Here is a 16,131-nt window from a genome sequence, read left to right as displayed (position 1 = left end):
CTGGGAGTAATATCTGTAATCTTATTTTTTAACAAGCTTCCAGGTAATTCTTTTTTTTTTTTTCATATTTGAGATTTTATTGGCTGTATTGAGAATCAGTACACAGACATTTCACTTAGTACACAATTCTTAACACACGTACTGAAAATCTAAAAAGCCTTATACTTAATGATTCTTTTTCAGTTATTCCAGTGACTTTCCAGCTTTGAATTTGGAGGCAAATTTTTCTTAATAGAGTATCAAGTACCAGTATCTTTGAATGCTGCTGTTATTTAGGTCCCACTAATTCAAAACTTTGTCACACACACTACATACTCAAACTTTCAATCTTTCACAGCACATTAAAAATATTAGGAAAACTTAGACTTCCACAACCAAAAATGTTACAGAGTACACACGATTCTGACAGCAATGATCCAGGAGTGGTCTTCTTCAGGAAACAATTCTACTAAAAAACACAGGAATAGAAGTAATTTAAAATATTCAAGACATTAAATGCAAGACTGTGACTCCAAACTGCCATTTAATATGCTTTGTATTGTAGGATATAAAGCTAACCCCCCACCTATGGAATGTTAAGCTGACACCCAAGACAGTCCAAGCCTCCCATATTTCAATATCCCACTATTTTCTGGTTGTACCCAAAAATAAACAACCAGTAAATGATTTCACTTCTAAAAAAAATCATTTACACTTAAAAAATGGGATGAGGTGGGATTCCCTCCTTTTTAAAAATGTTTAAAAATGTTTAAAATTCTGCCTTTTTAAAAGGCAGAATTCTGTGTGACTCCAGCAATCATATTGATTGTGCCAGCCTCAGGTTCTTTTGTCTTCTCAACTACAGTAACTTTTAACTTCATTCTACCTCCATATCTACTGTCACTGAAATCTTAAAGTCTTATGTTCCACTTTATGACCATAACCTTTTGTCCTGGTTCTCTTGGCCTCTTTCTTTACCCACACTACCAGTTTTGTCTATTTCTTGCCCTTCTTCTTTCTCTTTTCAGGCTGGGTCTTATCACAGATCATGTGAAGCTTGATCTTCTGCCAAGCCATTTGGCAGAATCTCATCCCCAGAAAATCTGCTTTATTCCACAGCAGCACCTAGGAAATAAAATGCTGTTCCAGAAAAATCACACAACCAAATTTGGTGCTGCTGCATGTTTATTGTTGTTGTTGTTGTTGTTGTCGTTTTTTTCTCTCTTTTTTTTTTTGTTTTTTGTTGTTTATTTTGCTGCAGATTTTATTCATCTTTTTAGAGAAGCCTTTCTATGTTAGCTGTCCATCACTGTGATAAATACCTGAGATAAACAAAAAGGAGGAAAAAATTAATTTGGCTCACAGTTTCAGAGGTTTCAGTCCATGGTCATTTGGGTCTGTCTTGGGGTCTTCAGTGAGGCACAACATCATGGCAGGGAGCTCACGGTGGAGCAGAGCTGCCCATGTCTCCCAAGAAGCAGACAGAGTGAAAGGAAGAGGCTGGGGTCCTAATAACCCCTTCAAGGACACACCCACAGTGACTTGACTTCCTCCAAGGAGGCCCCAAGTCCTCAAGATTCCACTACCTCTCAATAGTGCCATTAACTGGGGACCAAGCCTTCAATACGTGAACTATTGGGGAGCTTTTAAAATCCAAACTGTAACACTTCCTAATCACCTTATTTAAAACTATAATCCTTCCCCACTGTCAGCATTCCCAGTCCTTTCTTGGTTTCTTTTTCTCTATAGCACCTCTCTAACTCATGATGTTACATGTTTTCATTATTACTTTCTTCCACAAGATAATAAGCTTCACAAGGATAAGGATTCATCTCCCTAAATCTAAGTGAACCTTCTTGCTTCCTACTTTTCTAATATAGAGGAAACTATCAGGTAGGCATATTTATCTCATCGTTTTGTTCCTTTTATGTACCCTTAAAAGACTTCTTTGCTTGCCTGTCCTTCAGTTTCATTCTGAGATTTCCTTTGTTTCCTTTCACCAATCTTTTCACATGTCCTATTCCATCTTCTAAGCCTAAAGCTCTTGCCAAGTCTGCTCTACCCTCCCAAAGGAAAATTTCCCCTGCTACATTACTTCCCAGTAAGATTCCTCTCCTTCCATTCCAGTCTAATCAAGAGTCATCTGGTCTGTTTCCTCTTCTCTGTTTTGTTTCACTTCTCTCCCTCTGTGTCGTCATCATCATTTGATTCAGTTGAACTAATGGTAAGGTCAGGAATGCTTTTTATTTGCCACATCCACTGGACAGATATGTATCAGTCCTTACTCTTCTGGATTTCCCTTTGAGTTTGATGTAAAGAAGGGAGTCTTTTTTGAAGTGTGACTTCCCTGACACCACTTCTGATCCTTCTTATTCTCTTTGACTATTCTCCTTCAAGTTTCTGTTCCTTCTCCTCTTTCCTAACTATTGGTGTTTCCTGGGGTTTTATCTCAACCCTTTGTTCTCACTTGATAAGGTCTCATTAGGTTACTTTATCCAAGTACCACTGCCTCCTTTCTGAACTGATTTCTGGCTTTTATGTCTCGACCCTCATTAAGTCTGCCTCAGGCTTTAGACTTAATAAATATATACATGGGTATGACATTCACTTTGGACTCAACAAGACCAACTTGAACATCTTGACCAGACCTACCATTGTATTAGCTTTAAAAAAAAAAATAGCTGCCTTAACTTTAGTGAGATAACTTACTAAAGTTCCCTAATAGATAGCTTACTTTTAGTCCCTGTACCCAGATAAAATCAGCTTTAACCTTTCGTTTAATTTCTCTATGGAATTTTTCAATGCAAGTGGACATTTTCTTACATAACCACGGTAGTGTCATCACACTTAACAAAGTTAGCAATACCTTCCTGAACTCCATGATTGAATTCCTGATTGTCTCAAAACTCTTTTTACTCTTGAATTTTTTCAAATTTGGTTTGTTTTAACTTTAAAAAAAAAGGAGGGATATTTATAGGTACATCTGAAGTTTTCAGTCAGTTAACTCTTCAGTTATGCCTATACTTCTGATTATTTCAATGGGTTGTCATACTGACGTATCCAATTAGAAGCATAGATATACAGTTATGACTAAGAAGTGATAGGCTCAGTGGTAGAGCGCTTGCCTAGCAAATGTGTGAGGCACTGCATTTGATCCTCAACACCGCATAAAAATAAATAAATAAATAAGGTATTGTGTCCATCTACAGTTAAAAGAAAGAAATGACAGGGAAGCCATAGTGGGAAAACACCTTCTAGAATTAAAAAAAGCCGATGGTCAGGACAGGACTGCCATCTAGTGTGGACAAGGGTCTTAGACCTCAAACCTCATAGTTAACTAAGAGCAATGGCAGGACAGTGCCATGTCTTAACATGGTAGGCATGTTTTGATAAAAGTAAAGGAAAGATTAGTGTCATCAGTGAAAGATCTACTGTTTCTTTTTCTGGGGTCTTTCAGGAACCTTCTGTATGTTTTTATTTTATTATTGCCATTTATTTATATAAGAAAGAGTATTGGGACTGGAGTTGCAGCTCAGTGGTAGCGCACTTGCCTAGCATATGTGAGGCACTAGGTTCGATTCTCAGCACCATGTATAAATAAATAAAAAACATCCACCAACAACTAAAAAAAATATTTTAAAAATAAATAAATATTTTTTTAAAAAAGAAATTGTATTGGATATGCTACTTTTGTGTTTTGCATTACATAGTCTGTGAATTATTATAGTTGCCCAGTTCACTGTGGTACTAGGCAGAAATTTTTTTTAAGAAATCAATAAAGATACAAAGAAATGATTAAACAATAATTAAAAAAGGAAAGAAAAAAAAAGAAAGAGTATTGTAATCAGGAACTGTGTCTCCTTGGGTCTGGTAACCCTGTGGAGCTTGTTGTAGGAGCCAAGCACATCTTTATTGAGTAAATAAACAAAAACTTCTAGGGTATGTGCTGGAACCATCTCACACCCCATGGATTGTTGGAACATGCCAGGTTTAGGCTTTTTGCAGCTAACCAGTGCGGCTTCATGAGCCCCACCCTAGCCTAAATCCATCCAATCGGTAGATTCAGGACCTCTCCTTCTGATAGTGCAAAGCAACAGCCCATCATGTAGTGTTCCCCAAGGATGTTCAAGGAGCATTTTGCCACTCTGGTATCTTCATGGGCAAATTCTTGGGAATGTTTTCTCAATTAGGGGAATGAACACCAAAATATCTCCTTACTAAATCCTTTCCCCGGCATATCCTGCCATTTGTTCACCTTGAAGTCTGAGTAGCCATCTTATTAAAGTCTCTGTTTAGATGCTTCTGAATGATTTTGCCAAAAGTGAAGAATGGTTTTCTGTGTTTCAGTTTATCCTTTTTTTTTTTTCCTTCAACAGGTTCTCTAATTGAACAGCTGACTACAGAAAAATATGAGTGCATGGTATGCTGTGAATTGGTTCGTGTCACAGCCCCAGTGTGGAGTTGTCAGAGCTGTTACCACGTGTTTCATCTGAACTGCATAAAGAAATGGGCAAGGTCTCCAGCATCGCAAGCGGGTCAGTTATTTCTCTTTTTCGAGTATTCTTACCTGTTTGATATGTTCAGATTATAAGGCTAGTTTTAAAATACAGTTTAATTCCTCTTAAATCTTTTATCTGTGAGGAGAGTATGTTGCCTTGATCACATTTCAGATGGCCAAAATTAAGCTGTAGATCTTAAGTAAACTAGCTAAATATAACAATATTAAAATATTTAGGGTATAATAAATATTTTATTTATCACTTTTTTATTGAAAATGACAGCTTTGGGCTGGGGATATAGCTCAGTTGGTAGAGTGCTTGCCTCACAATCACAAGGCCCTGAATTCAATCCTCAGCACCGCAAAAAAAAAGAGAAAGTGACAGCTTTTACCCAAGTAGCAACTATAGAAAGCCTTTCTTATCTAGTCTGCCTTAGAAATTTATGCAAAGTAATGGTTTCATTTATGCTCAAGATTTTGAAGTTGTTTTTGCCTTTTACAACCCTTTTCTGTAGTATATCATTGGCTAGGTATAATAGTATTTATAGATAATGCAAATGTTACTAATACTATGGTTTCTGAACTGTGACTCTCTAATTCAAAACATCTGGGTATTCTTGCATATACTCAGTTTATCCTTTATTTTTCAAGCCAAGACTCAGATTAATGTTAACATTAGAAATAATAGAACAAAACGAAGACCTACTTGATTTGTTATATCTGAAAAAGTCCTATCAGTATTGTGAATTTCTTTCTTAAATGTCTCATATGCTTAACATTGAAATTACTACCATAATGTCAATATTGTGACTTCTACAGATTTGTTTTGTTTTGTTTTGTGCTACTGGAAAGTGAACCTAAGGCTCTGTGCTTGCTAGGCAGACACTTTACCACTTTACCTTGTCCTAGATTTAAATTTTTAAAAATTACTTGTGCCTTTTCAGGGGTGGTTGAACACAGGACCCCATGCATGCCAAGCATGTGTTCTGCCACTAGACCACACCCAAGCCCTACTTGTACTTTTGAAAGAAAATTTGTTGTACTCATTTTTTTTTGACAGATGGCCAGAGTGGTTGGAGGTGCCCTGCCTGTCAGAATGTGTCTGCACATGTTCCTAATACCTATACTTGCTTCTGTGGTAAGTTTGTTTGCATGCACTAGAAAATCTTTCACTTCCTTCATTGTATCTCAGCACCCTGTCTAGGAGAGGCAATCTGCTGGGCTCATCTTTGAAGTTACTAGTAAGTCTCTGAAGCTATGAGTCTATAAGACCTTACTCACGTGGTCCATCTCCCAGCTAGAGTCATGAGCTTTTGTGCTGTCAGCAGGCTGTTCTGGAGATAGGCCTGTCATGCCAATCAGGCTTATATCACTTCAGAAGTGTGGTCCTGGTCTCCTTGGTCTTAGCTTAAGACCAGAGCTGACCAACTGGCAGAAGCAGGTATCAGCACGTGCTCCCTCTCCTAATCAACTGTAACAGCTTTGACATTCTAAATTTGAACATGAGTAAAGAGCTAGTTTATTATTTTTATTCAAAAGGAAGTCATTTTTTCTTTATGTAAGAGAGAAAATTTTTTATAAACCAGCATTACAAACTCTATCATTACATCTTCTCTCTTTATTCCTATTTTTGAATAGCTCAATTTCCCTGTGTATTAGAAAAAAAACTGTTCCTGATGCCCATTCCTGCTACTAGCTTATTTCCTGCATGTCTTTTTCCCCCGACTTTTTAATGACTAACCTCTCCATCTAGTTGATTTTTCAGATTTTGTTTAACTATTTATCTCCCTCCTTGAACCATGCATTTTTTCCTTCTAACCTTGCCTTACTGAAACTATATTCAAAAGTCCTCAGTGACCCCTTTTTGGCAATATCTATGACTGATTTATAAATCCTTAATCTTCTTGGCAATACACACCTTTGACATGTTTGACCATTCCCTTCTTGAAATGACCAGCTTTTCTGTTTGTTTCTGCGTGCTTTCATATAACCAATTTGCTCATATTTCTCCTTTTCCATTACTTAACTAGCAGTTTTCACCAAGAGTCATTGACCATCAACTCTTTTCTATTTATTTAAAAATATTTTTTAGTTGTAGATGGACACAGTACCTTTATTTTATTTATTTTTATGTGGTGCTGAGAATCAAACCCAGTGCCTCACACATGCCAGGTGAGTACTCTGCCACTGAGCCATAATTCCAATCCCAACCATCAATTCTTTATCTTCTCAATTCCTTGGTGAACCCTGATTATCAAGAATGTTCTTCCTCTTCCTTAAACAAGCACACACCTGTAATCTGAGCAATTCAGGAAACGGAGACAGGAGGATTACAAGTTCAAAGCCCACCCTCAGCAACTTAGTGAGGCCATAGGTTAGTGAGACCCTGTCTCAAACTAAAACATTTTAAAAAGGGCTGTGGCTCAGTAGTTCAGTGCCCCTGGCTTCAATCCCTGGGACCAAAAATAATTTAAAATTAAAAATAGATTCTCATCCACTTACCATTCAGGGTGTGAACCCCAATCCCCTCTTCCAGTGAATATTAGTAGAAATCTGTATGAGTGGTAAAGATTTAAAAGATAAGCAGGAATGAACAGCAATAGGAAAGGGAGGAACTCAAACATAAAGTTTCATGCTTTTGGAGTGGTTATATCAGGGCAAAGGTAGGTCAAGAGAATCAGTAGAGACAGTGAATTCAGGTTAGATATGTTGAAAGAAACATCAAGACTTAGGATGATAGTTGGAGTTGAGAGGAATAGGTGAGACCCTACTAGAAAAAAGGGTAAGGAGTAAGGAAAGAGTATAATACAGAATCCTGGTAGGGAGAAGGCAAAGGAGCATCATTTTGACTCAGGCAAAAGAGATGGAAGCATCAAAAGATGTTAGGGCAAAACTAGGATACCATATTGGAATAAGAAAGCACAGAGGCAGCAGCTTTTCTAATAGTCCTGTTTTGAGGTTTTTAGTGGGTAGTGAGGCAAGAACAGGAGTAGGAAGGGAGATAGACATTGAGGAAGAATTGACAAGACTTGGTGACTAAATACATTGTAGAAAGAAAAGAGGAGTTAGCAATGACTAGTTTTTGAGTGTTTGTGACTCCGACAGTGATGCTGTCATTGACAGAAATAAGGAACACTGAAGAAGGAGAGCCTTTGTTTAAATTTTTTTTTTTTTTAGTTTTATATAATAGTAGAATCTATTTTGACATAAAAGCAAAGAATATATCTTGTTCTAATTCAGACCAAATTATCTCACCTTCCCCTTCCCAAGGGAAAGGCTTTAGAGGGAAGATGTGAACTCTGACTGTAGATAAGTCAGTTTGATGTGACTGAAATCCCAAGCAGAGATGTTCAGCAGGTGGCTGGACACATAAGGCTGAAATTGAAGATTCAAGGCAGAAAATGTAGATTTGGGAATCACTTGGACTTCGGGTGTATTAAATCTCTCAATATGAATAAAATTTTTTAAAGAGACAGTATAGAGAGAAAAGGGAAGGCTAAAGAGTAGAGTCAGCTGCCATTTCATGTATGAATTACTGAAATGAGGATGAATTCTTTAAGGGTAAGGAAGGAGGGGTCACGTAACTTGGATTTTGTTCTTCCCTGCCTTTTTGTTAAATCTGAAGCTGCTCAGTAAAGATTAGATTATAAAATTATAGTATTTTATGCCTACTTTATAGCTATAGAACAGGTGAGTTCCTATTATATAGGGGATTTATGTCCTTTCCATCTTATGACCTCATCCCCTTTACCCAAATGCTCTTCCCTTATTTTATTTTCTACCTATTTATTTATTTTTGCGGTACTGGGGATTGAGCCCAGGCAACTATACCACTGAATTACATCACTAGCCTTCTTTCCCTATTTCTTTCTAATCCCTACCACAGATATTATTCTATCGGATCAGGAACCCATTTACAGAATGTTTAGTAGGTGTTTATCTGAGATTACATGTGTTCATTAGTCAAATGACAATGGCATTTTCATAAGTAAAAATGACTTTATTTCTGCCAGGCACAGTGGCAAATGCCTGTAATCACAGCAACTGAGGAGACTGAGGCAAGAGGATCACAAGTTCAAAGTCAACCTCAGCAACTTAGTGAGACCCTGTCTCAAAATAAAACATAAAAAGGGTTGGGTGGTTAAGCAACATCCCTTGTACCAATCTGTGGTAACAAAAAAAAAACAAACTTTTTTTTTTTTCTCTTTCCTATGTAAGCTGGAATTTAAGACTCAGTGAAGTTTTTGATGAATAGCATTACATTTATCTTTTTATTATAGGATGTGAGATAATGCATTTGTGGAACGAATAGAAACCATACTTGAAGTTTCATGCTGTCTAGCTGTACTCTACTATTTTGTTAAAGTTGATATGGCTGAAATTTGTAGCATTGACTTTCTAATTGATATGTTTTAGGCAAAGTAAAGAATCCTGAATGGAGCAGAAATGAAATTCCACATAGTTGTGGTGAGGTTTGTAGGAAGAAACAGCCTGGCCAGGACTGCCCACATTCCTGTAACCTGTAAGTTGGAATCCTAAACCTCTGGAGATTTCCTGGTGTATGTGCTTTGCTGGTGGCTCTAAGTACACGTACCTGGTTAATATGTAATAGGTCAGGGGAAGGTTGATATGGTACCATTTACTTAGCACTTACTCTGCACTGGTCATTCTACATAAAGTAATTTGTTCAATTTTTGGCATAGCTCAACGATGTATAGATATTTGTCATCTCCACTTTACAGATGAGGCTTAGAAAGGCCAAGCCTCTTGCAGTGTTGATACATGGTAGATATCATTTCCAAAGCCAGTGCTCCTTCCACTGCATTATACCATTTCTAAAAGGACATGAGAATCAGATATTTTATCCCCTAGTGATATCCTGGTCCAAGAGAATGCATAGGACAGCCTTCTGTCTGGGGAAAGATAATTGCATAGCATCTTGTCTAACAATATTTTTATGATGTGAATACTTCCTACGTAATAACCAGGTTTAAAATGTATCCAATCTGCTTTTTCAAAAAAAAAAAAAAAATAGTCATAGAGAAATAATTGATCAGAATTGATCAGTTACAAATAGATTTCTGTGCACCACTCTGACCCCAGACAAAAGATTTAAATCTGGGTTTGAATCTCTTAAATAGTTACATGACCTTGGACAAATTATTTCTGTAAGCCTGGGTTTCTGCATTTGTAAAATAATAATGATATGAATAATAGTACTTATCTCATAGGGTTCTGTGAAAAAATAAATGAATCAGTGTGCCTGAGATACTTGAGTCTGCCAGTTGGTCAAAAATATGGTAATTCTTGCTTCATTACCCAAATTTAAGAGTAAAACAGACATCGAGTATTATCTCAGTACTTCTGTTACCTGAAGCTGGAGTAAATATCAGATCAGGGGCCTTGTGATCAAGGTGAGGCAGTGGTGGCACCAGGGAATGGCCAGTGGGGTAGTGCCGTTTCAGATTGGACTAAACATCTGGGCCTGCAATTAGCTGGGCGGTCAACTGTCTCTCTCCCTGTGGCTGTTTGCTTAGGTCTTCTTCAGAGATTCATTTGCCTAACCCATTCCTTCCTTTAGCCAGCATTTTAAGTAAATTCAGTAAAAAGAAATACTATCTTTCCAAAGCCTTTAGCAGAAATGGGTCTTTTTTGTGACTACCAGAGAACATCAAAAGTGATACAGATCAGACAGTTAACACCATGTCTGAAGGGAATGGATACCTAAAACCCATTCTTTTGCAGCTTTGCAAAATCCCACACTTGATTTGAAAATTGTCCTTTTATTACAGTCAGGACCCCAAAAGTTGCTGGAACCCATTCCCCCACAGCACTTTCTTCATTTCAAAGTTTTGAGTTTTTCTTTTTCATCTTATCAAGACTTCAAAGCCACAATTGACCCCTTTCTCTGTTTGGGTTTATTCTGATGGGTCATAAAACCCCCTCGAACAATTGTTCTCAACCCTGGCTGCATATTAGAATAACTTAGAGAACATTTTAAAGTACCATTACTCAGTCTGTACCTCCGAGCAATTGAATTAGAACCAATAGGGATGGGTCCTGGACCTCTGTAGTTTTAAAAGCTCTCTAGATAATTCCAGTATGTAGTCATCATTGTAAACCCTGCTCTAAAGGTTAAGAAAATCTGAGACTCAAGTTTAGGTCTTGGGGATATTTTAAATTACTTGGAGTCATTCACACCTGACTTGTGGTTTAGCTCATTAAAAGTTAATTAAAGAGCTGGAGTTGTGGCTCAGTCGTAGAGTGCTTACCTGGCATGTGTGAGGCCCTGGGTTCAATTATCAGCACTACATATAAATAAATAAAAGATACATTGACAACTAAAAAAATATATATGTATATTTTAAAAAATTAAATTGTTATGCCTGGCAGGGTTGTGGTGTATCATGTGAAATATTACTGTTGAATAATGATCCTCGGGACTGGGGAGATAGCTCAGTCAGTAGAGTGCTTGCCTTGTAAGCACAAGGCCCTGGGTTCTATCCCCAGCACCCAAAAAATAAAAAAATAAAAAAATAATGATCCTCTTCTTTAAAGACATGCTTAAACTAAAGTTTCCCTGTGGGTGCTATCAAAGTATGGGTTGGGCTGGGGATATAGCTCAGTTGGTAGAGGGCTGGCCTCACAAGCACAAGGCCCTAGGTTCAATCCCCAGCTCCACAAAAAAAAAAAAATGGGGGTCACCTTTGAAGACTAGGTGCTTACTCCTGGATTGTTACCAGTGATTAGACCTTATTTAAGAGGTACCAGAAGGAATGGAGATGTAGCTCCGTGGTAGAGTGTTTGTCTAACATTTGCAAGGCCCTATGTTCAATCTCTAGCACCAAAAAAATGTAAAACAGAGCTAGTGAGTCATGTATAAAACTAAAAATTCCAGCCAGACTGTTTTGTTGGCACATCTGATTTGTTTTGCATAAAATTCTGATACCCATGCAATTAATTAGACTGACCTCAGATTGGCTTTTAATTCCAAAGGATTATACTTTGCCACCACTTAGAATGCTCCATTTCACCAAAAAAAAAAGTTATAGAAGTTCTCCAGATGTTGTAAGTAGTGGTATTTCTGAACAATTATATAATTTATCAGGGTGTCTGCTTTGAAGAAGGCAATATTTATTTGAATATACAAATTTCATCTTGTAATTTTTTTGTTAGTCTCTATAAAACAGTTCCTATAAAAAGCATTCTACCCTATATACATGTATGAAAAAATTTTTTTAACTATTAGTCAAAAAAAGATAATGAAAAAAATAAATAGAAGTAAACAAAAAAAAAAAAGCATTCTATTCAGAGGTCTAATTCTGACCTGTAGTATATTGCTAAACTCAGTCTTTTCCTTTACCCCTTGCCCCTTTCTTCTTTCCCTTTGTTGTTTACCAGAGTCCACCTCTTTATGGTAACCTTTTTTTTTTTTTTTCCCATTCTTCCTATTGTTTGCCCACTGCCTAGTGATCATTTCTGTAGCTAATGAGAAAATGCCTTTGCTTGTCATGAACCAAAGTTGAACTCTGTCACTTTGCTCAGATTGGTCCTACCTGGCACCTGAAAGGCACATTGTGTGTTTTTGTGCATATATATGTGTGTGTGTGCAGTACTGGGGATTGAATTCAGAGACTTGTGTGTGTTAGGCAAACATTCTGTCACTGAAAGTGGCAAGCTATTTTTATCTCCACACACTGCTGTAAATGGGCCAAGGCCATATTTGAAAATGTCATCTTTGACCCAAATAACACCAATATATATATATATTTTTTAAATTTATTTTTATTGTAAACAAATGGGATACATGTTGTTTCTGTTTGTACATGGAGTAATGGCATACCATTTGCATAATCATACATTTACATAGGGTAATGATGTTTGATTCATTCTGTTATTTTTCCTTCCCCCCCACCCCTCCCACCCCTCTTTTCCCTCTATATAGTCCCTCCTTCATTCTTGCCCCCCTCCCACCCTCCATTATGTGTCATTATCCGCTTATCAGTGAGATCATTCGCCTTTTGGATTTTTGAGATTGGCTTATCTCACTTAGCATGATATTCTCCAATTTCATCCATTTGCCTGCAAATGCCATAATTTTATTATTCTTTATAGCTGAGTAATATTCCATTGTATATATAGCACAGTTTCTTTATCCATTCATCTATTGAAGGACATCTAGGTTGGTTCCACAGTCTTGCTAAATAACACCAATATTTTGACTTGGGCTTTACCTTTTCCAGTTAAATATTCTAAGATGATAATGCAGTTAATATTTTCTATGTACAAGTAAAAGTTGGTTATCTTCAGGAAATAACTTAGACATTTAGTAGTAGGTTTATTTTTTGCCATGTTCACAATAGGACCCAATGGGGTTGCTTTGTTTTGGTTTGGGCACATAATATGGTTTGTTCACTGAAGCCTTTCTTTTTCAGTCTCTGTCATCCTGGTCCCTGCCCACCCTGTCCTGCTTTTATGACTAAAACATGTGAATGTGGACGCACCAGGTAAAGTTAGAATTGGACTCTGAAGGAGACCTTGGTTTCCACGTGGGTGATTTACTTGGGAATTTATAAAATAAAGATTAGTAAATACAAATAAAAGTGTAAAGAAAAAGATCATCTCTTGGCATCTATGAAGAATTGGTTCTGGGACCCCCAAAGGTTGTTTATATAAAGTGACATGGTATTTGTATATAACTTATATATAACTTCCCATGTACTTTAAATTATCTCTGTTATTATATTACCTAAGACAATATAAATGCTGTGGAAATAGTTGTTATACTATATTGTTTAGGAAGTAATTACAAGAAAAAAGATCATATATATTTACTGCAGACACAGTTTTTTTTTAATATTGTTGATTTTCTCTTGGTTGAATCTGTGGATAAAGAATTCACAAAGGGAGAATGGGAGTACTTTTTTAAAAATAGTAGTTTCTCATGATGCTCCTGATCCTGCCTTGCAATCTTATAAGTAATCAAGAAATTGTATGCACAGTGAGATTGTAAGATTACCTATTCAGGTGAAATCCCAGTGGAATAGGGATTTTTATTAACCTCTCTAGAGGGTGACAGAACAGGAATTGAACCTAGGCCTGTTAAGATCAAGGAGGCAGGGACCATTATTCTGTGCCTATCATAGTTTCTGGAGTCTAGGATGTTTTGAGTGAACATTGTTCCATGAAAGAGTAAAACCCAAGCTCACCTTCCTTTTATTACAATACAAGTTCTCCTGCATCATTAATGCAAGGATCATTGATAGCTTTTGAATGTCTCTAACGCCCAGGAAGATAATTTCTTTTTTTTTTTTTTTTTAAGATGTTGATAGACCTTTATTTTATTCATTTATTCATATGTGGTGCTGAGACTCAAACCCAGTGCCTCACATATGCTAGATCAAGTACTCTACGACTGAACCACAACTTCAGCCCCTTTACAATGATTTCTGAACCCTGAAACAAGATGGGGTCATGCAGATTTTCAGTAATGTGTATTTGTAACAGTGTGGCCTAAGAGACACATGAGAAGGTTCTGAGTCAGAAGATCAGATCTGGGCTTTACTACTTACTGGTTATTGATCCTAAGGAAGTTGCTTGATCTCACCGAGCCTCACTTTTCTTATTATAAGGTAGAAATAATAGTTAAGGAGTTGGGGTTAGCCATGGTACTAGGCATATGGTAGCATAATAGGCCAGTGGTAGCTATTATGCTGAACCCTGCACTTTGATCATCTATCTACATAACAATGACTTCTTAAAACAAAATATATATTTGAAATGGGAGAGGTAGAATTAAACTCTTCTTGCATCGCCCTGGAAAGAGACCTGAAGACAGTATCTAAAAGCCATTAAGTGAGCAAAATCAGGGTGTTTATTAGAACAAAGCTAGAATGACTTACCCACCCTGAATCAAAATTATGTCTATCATGTTCAAAATATCAGCATGAAATTATATCCCCTGGTGCTGGGCCCCACGAAAATACCATTGTGCTTTCATTCTCAATATGTCATGTCTGGGTACATTAGTGTTATGCTTCCTCCGTACCATATCATTAAGGTATTATGAGAGCCCTAGGCAGAGCTAGGGTTAGAACTGAATCTTCTCACCCCTCATCTTAGGGCTCTTTCTAATCCTGCATGTTGTTTCATGGAACTCAGATGAAATCACATAGAACAATTCTTAGGAATAATCTTTAATTCCTCGCTGATTAGAAAATAGATGAGAGAGAAAAGAAGGTTGGGAAATAAGAAGGAAAAAGAAGAAAAGTGAAGAAGGAGGGTAATTGAGGAAATAAGAATTGGAGGAATGAGATACATAGAAAAGCCAGGCACAGTGGCACATGCCTATAATCCCATCCCAGCTACTCAAGAGGCTGAGGCAGGAATATTACAAGTTTGAGACCAGCCTGGGCACTTAGTGAGACTTGCCTCATAATAAATTAAAAAGGGCTGCTCAGTGGTAGAGCACTTGCTTAGCATGTATAAGGTCCTGACACAGTCCCCAGTACTACAAAAAAGAAAGAGGCAGAGAGAGGGGAAAAAAAAAAAAAAGGAGAGGATATCAGGGTCAAGAAATAATTTTAGTAGGTTTCGAGGGGAGAGGTTGGACTTCAGTGTTAGTTTATCTATAGGATAGGAACCTCTAGACTGATGTTGTCTTTGTTATCTTCTATTGTCTTTACAGGCACACAGTTCGCTGTGGTCAGGCTGTCTCAGTCCACTGTTCTAACCCATGTGAGAATATTTTGAACTGTGGTCAGCACCACTGTGCTGAGTTGTGCCATGGAGGTCAATGCCAGCCTTGCCGGATCATACTGAACCAGGGTAAGTGGTACGCATATCAGCTAGCAAAGCTTATGAATTTTTCTGGAATTATATGGTATGTGAATTATAATACAATAAAACTATGTTATAAAAAAACACAGTGTGTAAGGAGAGTCAAGGGGAAGTGGGGAAAAGCCAAATCCAAAATGAAGTATATTTGAGGGGCTGAGGATATAGCTCAGTTGGTAGAGTGCTTACCTTGCAAGCACAAGGCCCTATGTTCAATCCCAAGCACAAAAAAAAAAAAAAAAAAACACATAATGAAGTATATTTGTACTTTCAAGGATGGTTAAAAGACTAGTGATTAAATGTTGGCAAATGGGCAAATGTAGGTAAGTAGAATTTTCATACTTTGCTGGCAGATGTATAAAATGATACAACTACTTTGGATGATTTCTTATAAAATTAAATCTGTGACCAGCCATCCCTTTTTGCTATTTTTATAACTAAGTCACAAAAAGACTTGTACAGAAATATGGGTTGGGAGTGGGGAGTGGGGCAGGGGGTGTTGTTCCTTTGTTTTTTGCAGTACTAGGAATTGAATCCAGGGTCTTGCACATGCTAGGCAAGGGCTCTACCACTGAACTACATCCCCAGCTGCAGAATATGTTTTCATAAGATCCCCAAACTGGAAACAACAGCCAAGTGTCCATCTGTGGGAGAAGGAATGGATAAATTGTGGGTGTTTTTGTTTGTTTGTTTGTTTTGTTTTGATTTTTGAGACTGGGTCTCACTTTTTTGCCCAGGCTTCTGCCCTTAAACTCTGAGACTCAAGCAATCCTACCTCACCTTCCTCAGTAGCTGGAACTACAGATGCAGGCCACAGT

The 16,131-nt window shown here is 37.3% G+C and overlaps 1 protein-coding gene across 3 annotated transcripts in view; it reads left to right on the top strand.

Annotated features, from left to right (window-relative positions):
• Positions 1-16,131, top strand: part of Nfx1 (nuclear transcription factor, X-box binding 1) — a 70,069-nt gene that overhangs the window by 11,589 nt on the left and 42,349 nt on the right. For all 3 annotated transcript variants that reach the window (XR_007104978.1, XM_047524842.1, XM_047524843.1), the window contains exons 3-7: positions 4,356-4,514; positions 5,538-5,615; positions 8,894-8,999; positions 12,913-12,984; positions 15,165-15,304. Coding sequence is in view for 2 of the 3 variants with exons in the window: in XM_047524842.1 (XP_047380798.1) it covers positions 4,356-4,514; positions 5,538-5,615; positions 8,894-8,999; positions 12,913-12,984; positions 15,165-15,304 (555 nt within the window). In the remaining variant the exon portion in view is untranslated. The remainder of the gene's footprint in view (positions 1-4,355; positions 4,515-5,537; positions 5,616-8,893; positions 9,000-12,912; positions 12,985-15,164; positions 15,305-16,131) is intronic.

The sequence above is a fragment of the Sciurus carolinensis genome, chromosome 14, assembly GCF_902686445.1.
Source record: "Sciurus carolinensis chromosome 14, mSciCar1.2, whole genome shotgun sequence".
In the NCBI taxonomy this organism is placed as follows: domain Eukaryota; kingdom Metazoa; phylum Chordata; class Mammalia; order Rodentia; family Sciuridae; genus Sciurus; species Sciurus carolinensis.
Note: the sequence above shows the minus strand (reverse complement) of the source record. Positions and strands in the feature narration are given on the sequence as shown.